Source organism: Balaenoptera acutorostrata, chromosome 3 (assembly GCF_949987535.1).
Source record: "Balaenoptera acutorostrata chromosome 3, mBalAcu1.1, whole genome shotgun sequence".
Taxonomy (NCBI): Eukaryota; Metazoa; Chordata; class Mammalia; order Artiodactyla; family Balaenopteridae; genus Balaenoptera; species Balaenoptera acutorostrata.
Genome location: NC_080066.1, coordinates 172,888,247 through 172,905,989, shown reverse-complemented (window position 1 = coordinate 172,905,989; position 17,743 = coordinate 172,888,247). Strand labels below are relative to the sequence as shown.

The following is a 17,743-nucleotide window of genomic DNA, read 5'->3' as shown; positions in this document are numbered from 1 at the left end:
GGAAATTTCATGAGTCTCTAGGGAAGCGGTACAGACTGGGGAGGAACATATATTATGATAGTATAAATAACACATTGATTTCTTCAGTCTTATATGATTCTGTCATTTAGCTTGCCTGGGCCATGCTTCTTTCATCCTTGTTACATCATACATCTAAGTAAAACCCTAAAAGCGAGAGAAACATCAATATTCTGTAGGTCTTTGACTTTCACACCAGATTTCTAGAAGCACTAGGATCCCACAAAGGAGCTAAAAGGCTGCTGCTGTGGGAGGAGCGAGGTGTGGAGAAGGTGGGCTGGGAGTCATCCCAGGTCAAGCAGAACAGGTGGGCATCACTGTTGTGTACACCAGCTACCACCACTCCAGGAGAATCTTACATCCCTCTCCGCAGCAGCAAGAAATTCAAAAAGGCAGGTGGATTTGCTTGTGCTTTATCTGGATATCCATTAAAATAAAGGTATCATTTTCATAATGTCTTGCAGCCAGATCCTCTCACTCATGTTGAAGAAAAGGCACCTTTCATCAGTTGCCACCTGTGTTGTGCTAACATACTACTTAATTGAACCATTTCTTTGTAGTCTTGGGGAGGGCAATTTTGTTCAACAGAGAACATAATTACAGGTGCTTGTTTTTTTTTTTAAATAAATTTATTTATTTATTTATTTATTTTTGGCTGCATTGGGTCTTTGTTGCCACGCACGGGCTTTCTCTAGCTGCGGCGAGCGGGGGCTACTCTTCGTTGCAGTGCGCGTGCTTCTCAGTGCAGTGGCTTCTCTTGTTGCAGAGCACGGGCTCTAGGTGCACAGGCTTCAGTAGTTGTGGCTCGCGGGCTCAGTAGTTGTGGCTCACGGGCTCTAGAGTGCAGGCTCAGTAGTTGTGGCACACAGGCTTAGTTGATCTGCAGCATGTGGGATCTTCCCCGACCAGGGCTCGAACCGGTGTCTCCTGCATTGGCATGCAGATTCTTAACCACTGCGCCAGCAGGTAAGTCCCTAGGTGCTTGGGGGTTTTTTTTGTTTTTTTTGTTTTATTTTTATTTTTGGCTGTGTTGGGACTTCGTTTCTGTGTGAGGGCTTTCTCTAGTTGTGGCAAGCGGGGGCCACTCTTCATTGCAGTACGCGGGCCTCTCATTATCTTGGTCTCTCTTGTTGCGGAGCACAGGCTCCAGACGCGCAGGCTCAGTAGTTGTGGCTCACGGGCCTAGTTGCTCCGTGGCATGTGGGATCTTCCCAGACCAGGGCTCGAACCCGTGTCCCCTGCATTGGCAGGCAGACTCTCAACCACTGCGCCACCAGGGAAGCCCCTAGGTGCTTGTTTTTTTTTTTTTTTTTTTTTTTTATTTATTTATTTTTATTTATTTATTTATTTTTGGCTGTGTTGGGTCTTCGGTTCGTGCGAGGGCTTTCTCCAGTTGCGGCAAGCGGGGGCCACTCTTCATCGCGGTGCGGGGACCGCTCTTCATCGCGGTGCGCGGGCCTTTCTCTATCGCGGCCCCTCCCGTTGCGGGGCACAGGCTCCAGACGCGCAGGCTCAGCAATTGTGGCTCACGGGCCCAGCTGCTCCGTGGCATGTGGGATCTTCCCAGACCAGGGCTCGAACCCGTGTCCCCTGCATTAGCAGGCAGATTCTCAACCACTGCGCCACCAGGGAAGCCCTAGGTGCTTGTTTTTAAGGAGTAGTTTCACTACTTAAAAATTAAGAAGCCCTGGAATTGGGACACCCACTTGAGATAAGTAAATCAAATGATTTTCCCCCTTGAAAATGAGGGTAAAGTCAGAAATAATGATAGCATTTATTCCAGCTGTCACACTAGCTAAATGTTTGTGAGGAGGCAGAGAGCTTGAGACAGCACTAAACACAGAGCTGACGCCCCCATGACTCCGTGGATCTCTCAGGGAAATGAAATTTGTAAAATTCCTCTTCGGGAGCTGACGTAGTCTGATTCCCACGAGGCCAATTTTGTTACCTTCTGAGTACAAAACTTACTGTGACTTAAAGTAATGCAAATGATTTAAAGAATCCTTTTTTGGTCACACCCCCGTTTTCTGCTTTTATAGTTAGGACATCAGTCATTTATTTATTTATTTATTTATTTATTTATTTATTTTTTTTTTTATAAATTTATTTATTTTATTTATTTATTTTTGGTTGTGTTGGGTCTTCGTTGCTGTGTGCGGGCTTTCTCTAGTTGCGGCGAGCAGGGGCTACTCTTCATTGCGGTGCGCAGGCTTCTCATTGCAGTGGCTTCTCTTGTTGTGGAGCACGGGCTCTAGGCGCATGGGCTTCAGTAGTTGTGGCACTTGGGCTCAGTAGTTGTGGCTCACAGGCTCTAGAGCGCAGGCTCAGTAGCTGTGGCGCACGAGCTTAGTTGCTCTGCGGCATGTGGGATCTTCCCGGACCAGGGCTCGAACCCGTGTCCCCTGCATTGGCAGGCGGATTCTTAACCACTGCGCCACCAGGGAAGCCCAGTCACTTATTTTTGACTTATAAACTACTTATTGCTAAAGAGTTTAGAAACATCCCTTAGTTCAGAGTTACCTGGAAAATAGTTTAATCTTTACTACATATGATATCATAATCTTTTGTCAAGGATGCTCTACTGTTAACAAAATGAGAGAGGTGTGTCATAATCCTAAAAAATAGCACATTCTAAAAATATCCTGGATTACTTTGGAAGTCATTTCAATCCAAAGGAAGGGGAGCAGCTGCCATCATGTCTGCAGCTGCCATGGTCCCACAGCTAATCCAGAACTTCTGAAGACAGCTCATTTTGATATAATGCACCATCTGCAGTGTTTTCTGCATTGTATATTAATATACAAAAGAAAATGGGTTGCTTTTGCCTTTAGGACCCCAGAGGTATCAGTCCTTTACTGGGTTTTGGCAGGGAAAATGGGGGGCCCTACTTTAGAATCTTCCCAGGCAGACATGACTTTTGTTTCCAACCCTCCTGCCCCCTGTGCTCTGAACCCAGCTGGTGGTGTTTTCCTGAGTGGGGTCTGCAGCCCTTTTATCAGAATCACTATGGGTGCTGGTTTAAACGTAGGTTTTCTGGCCCCATTCAACCTCCTGAATCAGAATCTCTGGGGGTGAGGCCTGGAAATCCCCAGTTTTTAACCAGTTCCTCAGGGAATTTTCATGTGTACTTAAGTTCAAGACTTCTGTCCTAAGTGACCGTAGTTTCCTTCTACCTTATTCACTTCTCGGTTATTTTTCAGACTGTAAATAAAGGTGTGATCAGACCTTCCATCCTTCCTGAAGCTTGACAGAAGTTTTCCATCCAGGTTTTATGTCGTCTGCAGGTGACTCGGTAAAGGAGTCTACTTGATACACAACCTGGTACAGGTTTCCTTCTTGTGTGTTGTTTCTAGTACTTGATCTCCTGGACCAGGTTTGATGTTCTATCCTCTAATTACCCCCCACCCTGCCCCTGCTCTTAGCACAGTGTTTGGAACCTAACAAATACTGAAATGTTGCCTCACTTGACTGTCACATCAACACTGACCTTGCAGTGGCTCTCTCCTCAACATCTAGAACCTATCCAAGAGGAAGTAACTTTTGACTGTGAACATTTGACCCTCATGTTTTAAACCTCTGTCTTTAAGCATGCTCTTTAGAAGATACGTAAAACTTTATCCACACTTTTTTAAAAAAATTATTTATTTTTGGCTGCATTGGGTCTTCGTTGCTGTGCACGGGCTTTCTCTAATTGCGGCGACTGGGGGCTACTCTTCGTTGCGGTGCACAGGCTTCTCATTGCTGTGGCTTCTCTTGTTGCGGAGCACGAGCTCCAGGCTTATGGGCTTCAGTAGTTGTGACACGTGGGCTTAGTTGCTCCACGGCATGTGAGATCTTCCCGGACCAGGGATTGAACCCGTGTCGCCTGCATCGGCAGGTGGATTCTCAACCACTGTGCCACCAGGGAAGCCCTATCCACACTTTCAAGAGCCTGGGAAGCACGGGTGACCTCTCCACCCCTTCATGTACCTGCACGCCTCTCCCCGCTCACCTCCTGTACTAGCGTCCTAAGGTATCCTCCCAGTTTCTCATTATCCCAAGTTTCTTTTAAGGGACCCTCATCACCATTCTGGCACTCCAGAGTGCTTTTTTTTTTAAATTACTAACACACTCTACTTTCTTTCTCTGAAGGGACAGGGTCCGATCTTCTAAACATTTAATATAAGTAGCTAAGACAAGGTTTTACCCATCTAACTATTCAGTAAATAGCAGTTCACTTACTTAAACTTGTCACCCATCCCTCCAGCTCGTTTCCAAACATGTGAGGGAAGAGACAGGGCTTGGACGCCAGGACCTGGGTGGAATTGAAGGGCCTGCGCCATCCCTCCTGGGGCGGCTCTTCCCCTGCAGGACCGAGGCTCTGCTGAGCAGCCCTGATTTATTATGCACATGGGAGCCACAGGGCACAATGCTGGACCAGGAAGGAAAACTGAAAGAGGCCAGAGAAAGCCAGTTTCGCACCCCATCGTTCCTTCTTGGTAATTTTCCAGTGTTTGGTTGTGAAGAAAGAACCGTGTCAAAGGAGAGACATTCTTAGCTTGATTTTACTAATTAATAGGGACTGTCTTTTTAGTTTGTATAAGGAAGATTAGGGTGACCACAAACATGGTGCCATGTGAAATCCCATCAAGCCAAAGAGCCAAAGGGATGTTCTGTTTATTGGCAGAATTCTTTCTTACAGAACTCAACAAAGTGTTTAGGATGGGAAAGGAGTGACTTTTTAAAAGTTTTAGAAGGTCTTCAAAAAGGATGAGTCATCCTCTTGTTCCTTTGCCTTAGTACAGGGGTGCCTCAAGTGTGAGGTGAACGAAAGTTGTTTCTCTCCTGCAGGGCGTGTCAACATTTGGTACACAACCACAGCTTTCCATTAGAGGGTTCAAACCCTGGCTTATCATATAAAAATCCTGACAGGGTGTTAACACAAGCAGTTTCTGGTGTTATTGTGTTGTTTGAGTGGTCATTTACCATTAAACACTTCACTATAAACAGGTAAGTGTGTGTTGTGTACGTTAACTTCAGTTTATACCCTAGCAGCAGTTAGCCATCAATGGAAGCATCTCTTCTGGAATCCATTCTCAAGACGTGGCTGTTGGGACTTCCCTGGTGGTCCAGGGGTAAAGAATCCACCTGCCAATGCAGGGGGCGAGGCTTCAATCCCTGGTCCGGGAACTAGATCCCACATGCTGCGGGGCAATTAAGCCTGAGCGCCACAACTACTGAGCTCGCACGCCACGTGCCGCAAACTACAGAGCCGACGCACCCTGGAGCCTGCACGCCACAACTAGAGAGAGAGAACCCGTACAGGCCACAACTAGAGAAAAGCCCATGCACCATAACCAGGGAGAAGCCCGTGCGCTACAACGAAGAGCCCACGCTGCAACGAAAGATCCCATATGCCTCAACGAAGACCCTGCGTGCTGCAACTAAGATGCTATGTGGCCAAAAAATAGATCAATTAATTAATTAATTAATTAATTAAAATTTTAAAAAGAGGTGGCTGTTTAGCACTATGAATATTGTTATGAAAATCTATGCCATAGGGCTGGGGTCCCCAACCCCCGGGCCGAGGAGGGGTACCGGTCCATGGCCTATTAGGAACCGGGCCGCACAGTGCGGCCAAAAAAAAAAAAAAAATGGAGGGAGGAGCTGGAGGGGCAGGGAAATAGAGAAGATGCCTGGTGAAAAAACTGCAAGTCCCAGAGAAAAGTCATTTCATTATCCATTGCTTGCTATGTAGCAAACTGCTCCAAAGTAGTGGCTTAAACAACAACCATGGACATTTCTCATAATTCTGTGGATCTGTTGGGCTCAGCTGGTGGTTCTTTGGTTCCATCAGGTATCAGCTGGTATAACTCATACAACTGCATTCAACTTGGAGTTCGACTGGGGCTGGAATGTCCAAGATAGCTTTACTCAATATCTGGGGAGGCTGGAATGGCTGGGGAGAGCCGGGCCTCTTTCTCCAGCTGAGGGGTCACGCTTCTTACACGGCAACTCATGGATCCAGAGACAGAAAGACAGAACTGCTGGGCTTCTTACCATTTAAGCCTGGAACTGGTACAGCCTCACTTCTACCACATTCTGGTGATCAGAGCAAGTCTCAAGGTCACCCAAGATTCACGGGGAAGCGAAGTAGGCTTCCCCTGTTGATGGGAGGACCAGTAAGTGCTTACAGGGATGGGAGCAGTTAGCTCAAAATCATCTCTGGAAATAGTTGACCACAGGCAACAAGAGTAAAGGAGGGCAGTCTGGATGGAGAACCTGGGTTCAGGCCAAGCACCACTCATGAAGGTTACCTGGCTTACTGGTGCCTCAGTTTCCTCACCTGTAACGCAAAAACTTGGACGTGAAGGCTGTGTAGAGATAGTGTGCCTGGTGAGACCCTTGACTCTTCCATCATTGGAACCCACTCCCCACCCCCCAACCTCCCCCCCAAGAATAATCCATGGGGTCTGCTCTTGCCCCCTTTTTCCTTCCCAATTGAAATTGGAGGGTCTTTTGAAAAAAACACCCACAAACCCCTATGAAACCTCTTTCATCCCACACAAAGAGGCTTAACATTTCTGAATCAAACACCAAAAAAAAGAACTTTACTGGTGGCGCAGTGGTTAAGAATCCACCTACCAATGCAGGGGACACGGGTTCGAGCCCTGGTCCAAGAAGATCCCACATGCTGCGGAGCAACTAATCCCGTGTGCTACAACTACTGAGCCTGTGCTCTAGAGCCTGTGAGTCACAACTACTGAGCCCGTGTGCCACAACTACTGAAGCGCGTGCTCCTAGAGCCCGTGCTCCGCAACAAAAGAAGCCATCGCAGTGAGAAGCCCGCGCACCACAACGAAGAGTAGCCCCCGCTCGCTGCAACTAGAGAAAGCCCACGTGCAGCAAGAGACCCAACGCAGCCAAATAAATAAATAAATAATAGTTTTTAAAAAAACCAACCCCCCCCCAAAAAAAACAGAGTGGGTATATGTATATGTATAACTGATTCACTTTGCTGTACACCTGAAACTAACACAACATTGTAAATCAACTCTACTCCAATAAAAATTTTAAAAAAAGATTATGAAAACATTTATTCAAGTCAAAGTTTGATTTCTCGGTGTATTAAGGAGATGAATCAAGAGGAATGCTTCTTCTGGGCAGGTGTTTACCTGCAATCTAAGGAAACGTTCCAGAATAGTATAACATATTTTTCTCAGTTTAAAGGTAATAAACGATATAAATCATTAAGAAAGAATTACATCACCCATATTATCACCACCCTGAAATAACCGATTAAGACTTTTGTGTCTTTCCCTTTATTTTGTTTTTTTCTGTGTATGTTTGTGGCAGACATTGCCTGTTTTGGGGTCCGTCTCTTCCTCAGGGGCGCTGGTAAACCCTGACCAGTCTAAGAGGAAATCCATTCCTCCTGTAGATAACTGGTTTGAGAAGTGGATGTGTGACTTGGTGCTGCTTAATGGTATACAATGGGAATTTTGCCAGGGGGTTTCTGGAAAGGATTCTCTTCTCCAATAAAGACATAAACAAGGCAGGAACACAACATGTTCTGACTCTGGACACTGATGTGTGAGGAGGTAACTCCTGAAGCTTTTGGCGTGGAGGGGGAACTAGCCGACATGTTGATGGAGCCAGAGCCAGAAAGGTGAAATGATCTTGGTTCATAGATGATGTTCGAAAGCCACCTGATTAACCGTTCCTGGAGCTGCCCTATCTCCAAATTTCATGTTCTATGAGATAATATATCCCCTTCATGTTTAAGCCACCCCTACTTATGATTTGCTGTTACTGGCATCCAAAAGCACCCTAACTGCTACAATATATATAGCTGTATAAATATATTTTGTAAAGTTTATTCTTTCATCCAACAAATATTTAATGAGGATGTCCCAGGCTTGAGTCATTCTGCAGACACACTTTGGCTCTGCTTTTTTCCACTTAACATTTTCTCTAGTCATTAAAAATTATTTGTATATGTAATTTTTAAATTGAAGCATAGTTGATGTACAATATTATATAAGCTACAGGTGTACAATATAGTGATTCACAATTTTTAAAGGTTCTACTCCATTTATAGTTATTATAGAATATTAGCTATATTCCCTGTTTATATGTCCTTATAGCTTATTTTGTACATAATATATATATCTTATGTATACAGAATTTTTAAAAATTTATTTTATTGAAGTATAGTTGATTTACAATGTTGTGTTAATTTCTGCTGTACAGCAAGGTGATTCAGTTATACATATATATGTATATGTATATATTCTTTTTCATATTCTTTTCCATTATGGTTTATTACAGGATATTGAATATAGTTACCTGTGCTATACAGTAGGTCATTGATGTTTATCCATTTTATATATAAAAGCTTACATCTGCTGACCCCAACCTCCCACTACATCCCTCCCACATCCCCCTCCCCCTTGGCAACCACAAGTCTGTTCTCTATTATCTGTGAGTCTGTTTCTGTTTTGTAGATAAATGCATTTGTGTCATATTTTAGGTTTCACATATAAGTGATATCATATGGTATTTGTCTTTCTCTTTCTGACTTACTTCACTTAGTATGATAATCTCTAGGTCCATCCACGTTGCTGCAAGTGGCATTATTTCATTCTTTCTGATGGCTGAGTAGTTTTCCATTATTTATATGGACCACATCTTCTTTATCCATTCGTCTGTCAGTGGACACTTAGGTTGTTTCCATGTCTTGGCTATTGTAAATAATGCTGCTATGAACATAGGGATGCAGGTATCTTTTCGAATTACAGTTTTGTCCAGATATATGCCCAAGAGTGGGATTGCTGGATCATATGGCACCTCTATTTTTAGTTTTCTGAGGAACCTCCATACTGTTTTCTGTAGTGGTTGCACCAATTTACATTACCACCAACAGTGCAGGAGGGTTCCTTTTTCTTCACACCCTCTCCAGCACTTATTACTTGTAGACTTTTAATGATGGCCATTCTGACTGGTGTGAGGTGGTACCTCATTGTAGTTTTGATTTGCATTTCTCTAATAATTAGCAACGATGAGCATCTTTTCATGTGTCTATTGGCGATCTGTATATCTTCTTTGGAGAAATGTCTATTTAGGTCTTCTCCCCATTTTTTCGACTGGGTTTTTTGGTTTTTTATTACTGAGTATGAGCTGCTACATTTTGGAAATTAAGCCCTTATTGGTCGCATCATTTGCAATATTTTCTCCCAGTCCGCAAGTTGTCTTTTCATTTTGTTTACCATTGCTGTGCAAAAGCTTATGAGTTTGATTAGGTCACATTTGTTTATTTTTGCTTTTATTTTTATTGCCTTGGGAGACTGACCTAAGAAAACATTGGTATGGTTTATGTCAGAGAATATTTTGCCTGTGTTCTCTTCTAAGAGTTTTATGGTGTCATGTCTTATATTTAAATCTTTAAGCCATTTTGAGTTTATTTTTGTGTAGGGTGTGAGAGTGTGTTCTAACTTCATTGATTTACATGTGGGTTTCCAACTTTCCCAGCACCACTTGCTGAACAGACTGTCTTTTCTTTATATTCTTGCCTCCTTTGCCAAAGATTAATTGACTGTAGGTGTGTGAGTTTATTTCTGGGCTCACTATTCTGTTCCATTGATCCCTATGTCTGTTTTTGTGCCAGTACCATGCTGTTTGATTACTGTAGCTTTGCAGTATTGTCTGAAGTCTGGGAGGGTTTTGCCTCCTGCTTTGTTCTTTTTCCTCAGGATTGCTTTGGCAATTCTGGGCCTCTTATGTTTCCATATAGATTTTAGGATTATTTGTTTTAGTTCTGTTATGTATGTGTAATTTTAATGGCTACTTTTATTTAGTCTTTGCCCTGTTATCTGACACTTAGGTTGCTAAGATTTTCATTATTAAAAGTAAAGACAGGGTGACATCACTGTACATAATTAGTCACATTTCTAATACTTTGGAGGATATATTCCTAAAAACAAAAAAAAAAAACAGAGAGAAAGATATAAATATTTTTAAGATGTCTCATGCATATTCCCAAATTGCTTTCTAGACAGTTTATGCCAATTTGTATGTCCCCATGCAATGTTTGAGATTTGCTGCTGCATCTGAAGTCACTCTCATAATATACATTTTTCTCCAAATGTTTCTGGAAAAAATTATGATTTAAGTCTACAGGACACATTTGCCCAACAAGTCAATGGCATAAAAAAAAATGGAAAGGGAGACTGTTAACAAATGAAAGAGACTTAAAAGATATACTGCGTGGACCTCGTTAGGATCCTGATTCATACAGATGGTCTGTAAAAATATATTTTTGAGAGACTGAAATGTGGACTGGGTATTGATGTTAAAGAGTTAGTGTTAATTTCGTTAGGTGTGATAACGACATAGTGGTTATACTGGGAAAAAAAAGTCCTTATCAGTTACAGATGCATCATTATTAATGGATGAAATGGCATGCTGTCTGGGATTTACTTTTAAAAATTCCAGCAAATAAAGGGGGTAGGGTGGGATAGGAGAAACATGATTGGCAAGATTTTGACAATTGCTGAAACTGGGAAATGAGGGCTTATTATAGTAGTCTCTCTACCTCTGTGTATATTTGAAAAATATAATGCAAAGCTTTTTGATTTTTCACCTTGACTAATTTTTTGAAAGAATATGTAGTTGACACTATACGCATAAAAGGGTGGGAGACGGCAGACCTATTCTCCTCTCTTCATGGTCTAAGTGAAGGGCTCTTTTGGGGTTGACCGGGACGCTGGCAGTGCCTAATTGCTTCATTCCTGGCCCCAAGGACACCAGGGAGCCTGGTTTGGTCCCAGGAGCACATTAAAACAGATCTGAGGGCTTCCCTGGTGGCGCAGCGGTTGAGAATCTGCCTGCCAATGCAGGGGATATGGGTTCGAGCCCTGGTCTGGGAAGATCCCACATGCCGCGGAGCAACTAGACCCGTGAGCCACAATTACTGAGCCTGCGCGTCTGGAGCCTGTGCTCCGCAACAAGAGAGGCCGCGATAGTGAGAGGCCTGCGCACCGCGATGAAGAGTGGCGCCTGCTTGCCACAACTAGAGAAAGCCCTCGCACAGAAACGAAGACCCAACACAGCCATAAATAAATAAATAAATAAATAAACAGACTTGATCAATGCAGGGATGCCACAAACCTTCATTTAAAAAACAAAAACAAAAAAACCCGATCTGAAATGGCCAAGGGAGCTCGGCCGAAGAAGACTGCCAGGCGAGCTCCCTTGGCCTCCAAACCAAACTCATGTGCCCTTGATCCCCAGTCAGCTAGCTCATCTGCTCCCAGACTCAGGGGCTGGACACAAATCGGATGACTTCAGGCTTGAAGCACAGGAAAGAAACTGTATATTGAAAAGCACCACCTGTGACAATCAGATTCATTTGTGTGCCTATGAAATACAAAGAGACCGAATGCATGGGATGTAACAGGTTTTTAAAACCGATTTAATGGCATCACTGGTCGGGAGAGGCACACGTACATTCAGAAATGTAAGTGAAGACTGTAGGGTTTCAGCTTCTGATTCAGCCGATCCCCTGATTTGGGTACCAGATCTGGCAGCTACTGCAGTCTGGGTGTCTAGGTAAAGCATGGAACTTAGCCGCTTGGTTAATTTCCCTCTCTCAGTTCTACTTACAGTGTGTACACCTGACAGTGGTTTCACTCACTTAGCTTAGGCAGGTGGAAAGATCACAGGCCTGGGAGACAAGATAAATCTCGGTTCTAACTCTGGCTTTACACCTGTACACCCGGGAGCGGGCCTGGGTATTAGGAGTCAGTGATACCTGGCAGAGGGCAGGCCTTTGATAATGCCTGTGTCCTTTTCCTCCACTAAGGAGGACCCTGAGGCTTATTATTCCCAGTCCAAGGGATCCGTAATGCTCAGTATTATGGGACTCAAAAAAGTGGGAGACTTTCTATGAAAAAGCCTGCATTATTAGCTGACACACTGTTAAGCTCTGAGAGTAGTAAAAGCTATGGCAACACCTCTAACTGCAAATATTAGGAAGCTGTCTCCCGTTGCTTCTATGAATAACACCACTTGTGCCATCTGTCATTTTTGCTGATTGAAAAGATGGTCGTGATCAAGCAAATAGTGTAGGTAATCAAAAGTCACAAGTTATCCTTTCTTTCATAAAATTGAATGTTTTAAAACCAAACAAACAAGATAGAATATAGAGATTTTAAATCCCTGGAACATGTTGCAAAATCACTAGAAGTCTCAGTCATTGGAAAAAAATCAGCTTATCAAGCTTGTCAGCTGGCTTCAGCAACAAACCTATATGGATCTCAGTCATTCATCCCAAGTGAGGCTGCATTCGGGACCCTGAAGCCAGGATAGCACCACTGTGCCTTTACTTTGGCCCTTGACTCACTCTGCCTTGTTTTGTAGACAGCAGTTTATCTGTCCCAGCCTGTATGATGGGCTCCTGGAGGCCAAGGACTTTGTCCAGGCCATCATTGTGTGGCCCAGACAACTAGTGCTGCCCCTGACCTTAACAGATGCTCAATAAATAATTGTTCTTACCTTTGACTGAGAGCTACTCATTACTCCTGCTTCTCTGCTGTCCAAGAGGAAAATCATTAAGTTCCTTCTGGGATCAGAGGAACATTTTGTAAAAGAAAACATTTGCCCACTTGAGTCTTGTGTTACACAAGAAAGCTCTCTGTTGGCAAATGCCTCCCCTCACTCCTCCACATATACACCTGTTGTTACCTCTGGGCCTTCCCTTTTTTTAATATATTTTTTTAATTTAACAAATACAGCTCAAAAAATGAGCTGCCCTGTTGAATTGTTTTTTGTTGTTATTGTTGTTTTTTATTGGGGTATAGTTCCTTTACAATGTTGTGTTAGTTTCCACTGCACAACAAAGTGAATCAGCTATACGTATACACATATCCCCTCCCTCTTGGACCTCCCTCCCACCCCACCCCCCATCTCACCCAACTAGGTCACTGCAGAGCACCCAGCTGAGCTCCCTGTGCTATATAGCAGGTTCCCACTAGCTACCTGTTTCACTCATGGTAGTGTATATATGTCAATCTCAATCTCCATCCCCTCTTCCCCACCGTGTCCACATGTTCATTCTCTATGTCTGTGTCTATTCCTGTCCTGCAAATAGGTTCATATGTACCATTTTCCTAGATTCCACATATATGCGTTAATATACAATATTTGTTTTTCTCTTTCTGACTTATGTCACTCTGTATGACAGACTCCAGGTCCATCCACGTCTCTACAAATGACCCAATTTCATTCCTTTTTATGGCTGAATAATATTCCATTGTATATATGTACCACATCTTCTTTATCCATTCCTCTGTTGATGGACATTTAGGCTGCTTCCATGTCCTGACTACTGTAAATAGTGCTGCAGTGAACATTGGGGTGCATGTGTCTTTTTGAATTATGGTTTTCTCAGGGTATCTTGGGCCTTCCCTATTTTCAATAACTTTATCCTTTTTTTGGAATGTTGTTGGGTCAGTAAATGGCTGCAGATAAACGTTTCTCCTTTTTCCTGTGTGTTGCCTCAGTTCTGTTTCAATGAAGAGAGCTGCAATACTCTGCTAGCCTTACAGCTTTGGGGCAAGGGCTCCAGCTTTCATTTTTATATCTTCTTAGTGCAGAAGCATTCACAAGCTTTACTGGTTTCAGGAATTCACTGAGCCAGAGGAGGTTCCCCCCGCAGCCCTAAGTAATCAGGAACTAATCACTCCACACCTTGGTCACGCCTCCATGTTCTTTAGACTGGGTAGAAGAAGACACTGCTCTCAGCTCAGTCCTTAAACTCACTAAGTTTTTTCTTAATTCTCCACTACTTCAACTGCCTCCTTGCAACTCAAGCTTGGGGATAAGAATTAAAGTTACTAACAAGAGAAAAGACAGCAAAGAGAGAATTTCCTTACATCATAATGAAGATATCTAATAAATGAAACCTACACTGCCAAGAGTCACTAAAGGCCTTTAATTTTCAGAACAAGAGTTCCCAGAGAAGAGATGGTGGTCTGACTTTCTCTCTACCATTAAGGGCCAGGGCTGTAACTCCCAGTGGAATTATTCCCTGTCCCTTGCTCCTTCCTTACCTGATCGCCCATTCCACTCCACGCCATCCCACTAAAAAGCAATCAGTATCTTCCTGCAGGCTCTTGGCTATACATTGTTAATTTCCTACCCTAGATAGACCCTTGTATGCTGAGAAAGGAAAATTGAATTTACTTGGAAAACTAAATGGTAACACAGTATGCACACCTAGGTGTTTGGGAAAGGTGGCCCGTTGGCTCCACAAGAGGGAGCAGGAGGTCATAATCCCAGAAGCTCACAAATCGCGAGGTCCGATCTGACCACGTCCCAGGATGCACTGGGAGGCAGCCATGGGCTGAGCTGTGGCAGCAAAGAAAAGTGTTGGCTAGATGATAGCAGGGTGTTATCAGGAAAGAGGATAATGGGTGAATCCTAGAGATCCCAATGATGTGGCCCCGGTTAGGAAACTGAGCTTGATAATAAAGAAAAAATACAGGGCTTCCCTGGTGGCGCAGTGGTTGAGAATCTGCCTGCTAATGCAGGGGACACGGGTTCGAGCCCTGCTCTGGGAAGATCCCACATGCCACAGAGCTACTGGGCCCGTGAGCCACAACTACTGAGCCTGCGCGTCTGGAGCCTGTGCTCCGCAACAAGAGAGGCCGCGATAGTGAGAGGCCCGCACACCGCGATGAAGAGTGGGCCCCGCTTGCCGCAACTAGAGAAAGCCCTGGCACAGAAACGAAGACCCGACACAGCCAAAAATAAATAAATTAATTAAAGTTATCCTTAAAAAAAAAAAAAAAAAGAAAAAAGAAAAAATACAAACAAGGAGGTTTGACTTGAATAAAAAAACTGAACCCAGGGTGGCATGATGAGTACTTATTTTTCAGATGGTGTTTATTTTCAGAAGGACTTTGATGCCCATCCCCTCAAACAAATCAGACTGCTCATGTTTACTGAATCATTTGCTTGGAAGAAATTCGTGTCCCTCACAGTGGGCTGAAGATTAGTGCCCCTGAGTGAGAAATACTGAGTGTATTTTTCTTCCGTTTCTCCTTTTTCTCAGTGATGTCCACTGTCCTACAGTTGGTATTCTTACTAACATATCTGTGTGTAGGGGTAGAAAGGTCAAGGAAGTCAAAACTGTGAACAGTAAGAGACAAAGGCAAGAGAGACTTTTTATATGTTATCAAACTATAACAACTAACACCTCAGTTACCACTCCCAAAGCATGAGAGTTTTGTTTAAAGATCGGAAAATCTTGAGCAAATTGTTCATTTCCATATATGCTGGCATGTACTGTTTCTCTGCCTGAAACATCACCACCACCACGCACGCACACACACACACACAAATACACACGCACACACACACACACATATACACACGCACACACACACATGCACCCTCCTTGCCTTGCCTAACTCCTCTTTAGCTTTAGGTTCTCCCTGTTTAGTCTTCCTAGACCCCAAGTCTGAGATGGGTTTCCCTCTTAATAGCTCCCATAAGACCCTGAACATTCTCCAGCACCACGCTTATCACAACACTTATCACAAAATATAGTAATCACTTCACTCCATTAGAGCTCCATGAAGGCAGGGGCCAGATCTATCTTTTTCCACAGTTCTAGTCCCCATTCCTGGAATGGCAGCCAATAAGTGTTTATAGAATAAATGAACTCTGTAAGACTTTTCTTTGTATGAGCCTTTGTTTATCTCTCTGAACAACGTCTGTTAAGTATGGTTGTTCAGGTCATCTACTGTATGAGGACATCTAGCAGAATCGGGAGGGGAGGCTGAAGTCCAGCCCACGTTCTCATCACCAAGCCACTGTCACTGGTGGTATCCACTCAGAGGAAGAGGTACCTTTCTCTGATTTGCACTGTGGCACCATGTGCGCTTTGAGCAGCCCAGCTCTGAACAACGCTTAGTGTCTTCAACAGCAAGTCAGAATTCTCCCTCTCGTTCCTAGAAAGGCTAGGACAGAGTGCTTTTACCAAACTGTTTCTTCAGGTCCTTTGCCAGCCATCAAAGCCAAGACTGACCCCATTCACGGCAAAGATCTCCCTCACTCTCCTCTGATTTGTGTCTCCTGCAGGGTTTGGGATGACGACTCCAGCCACAGTAGAAGGAAAAATCTTTCTGATCTTCTATGGCCTCCTCGGGTGCTCCAGCACCATCCTGTTCTTCAACCTCTTCCTGGAGCGCCTGATCACCGTCATCGCCTGCATCATGAAATCGTGCCACCAGCGGCAGCTCCGGAGGCGGGGGGCCTTGCCCCAGCAGAGCCTGAATAACCCGGGGAAAGGTGAGGTGGACCGCTCGGCTGGCTGGAAGCCCTCCGTGTACTATGTCATGCTGATCCTGTGCATGGCCTCCCTCCTCATCTCCTGCTGCGCGTCCGCCATGTACACCTCCGTGGAAGGATGGAGCTACTTCGACGCACTCTACTTCTGCTTTGTGGCTTTCAGCACCATTGGCTTTGGGGACCTCGTCAGCAGCCAGAACGCCCGGTATGCCAGCCAGGGCCTCTACCGCTTCGCCAACTTCGTCTTCATCCTCATGGGCGTCTGCTGCATCTACTCCTTGTTCAATGTCATCTCCATCCTCATTAAACAGTCCATGAACTGGATCCTGAGGAAGATGGATGGCGGGTGCTGCCAACAATGCCAAAGACGACTCTTGCAGTCCCGGAGGAACGTGGTGATGCCAGGCACTGTCCAGAACCGGTGCAACATCTCCATAGAAACGGATGGAGTCAGAGAGAGTGACACGGATGGGCGGCGTCTCTCGGGTGAGATGATCTCCATGAAGGACTTCTTGGCGGCCAACAAGGTCTCACTAGCCATCCTCCAGAAGCAGCTGTCCGAAATGGCCAATGGCTGCCCCCACCAGACCAGCACTCTGTCACTGGACGATGAATTCTCAGGGGGGGTAGGAGCCTTTGCAATAATGAACAACAGGCTGGCAGAGACCAGCGGGGACAGGTAGGGGCAAGGAGAGAATGGACAACGAGGATACTGTCACCCAGCTCAGCTCTGTGCCCTGGCTGGGTTCATTCTGCTCCTTCTAGCCTGGAGCCCAGCTTGAGAAATATCTTCTTGTCTCCAGCAAACAGCCACTTCCCAGGGCTGCGGGAACCTGCAGCCTCCATGCCTTTCTCCTTATCTTTATTCTTTAAGTCTAAATTCAGTCTTTTAAAAATGAACCACAAAAGCAGTCTAAGACATCACGTTGTCTTCTTTACCCACCTTGCTGCAGGGTTTTAACTGCCTAAGAGAGGGAGGGCTTCCTTAAGCCTTGATATCCTGCTGCTCTATTTTTCATTTGGAAATAAAAATCCTGAAGATCCTGATTTTCCCCTGGAACTCTGAACAGCTGAATTAACTGCCTCTCTTAGTCCCTTCAACAAAGGGAGGGTGGGAACTGTTTGAGAATGTGACTGGGCTTTCTTTTTGCTGGGCTTCCTTCTGGGCAGATTCATCCATGGGGCCATGGCTAGGGAAAGCATCTGTTCCTCTTTATACCTGCCTCTCTATTTTTGTTTTTCCTTTCTTTTATTTTTAAGCTCTTAACGCTTGACTAAGGTGTCTGTGGGACCTCAGTGTGGTAAGAAAACAAAATTCAGCTTCAGGCCTTTAAACTGAGGCGTGGTGGTGGGAAGACTCACTCTTGTCACTAAGCTCTATTCTTAACAC

General features: G+C 44.5%; 1 protein-coding gene across 1 annotated transcript in view; it reads left to right on the top strand.

Annotated features, from left to right (window-relative positions):
• Positions 1 to 17,036, top strand: part of LOC130707604 (potassium channel subfamily K member 13) — a 116,153-nt gene extending 99,117 nt beyond the window's left edge. Inside the window, exon 2 of the mRNA XM_057543063.1 lies at positions 16,144 to 17,036. Within this exon, the coding sequence (XP_057399046.1) occupies positions 16,144 to 17,036 (893 nt within the window). The remainder of the gene's footprint in view (positions 1 to 16,143) is intronic.
• The last annotated feature ends 707 nt before the right edge of the window (positions 17,037 to 17,743 follow it).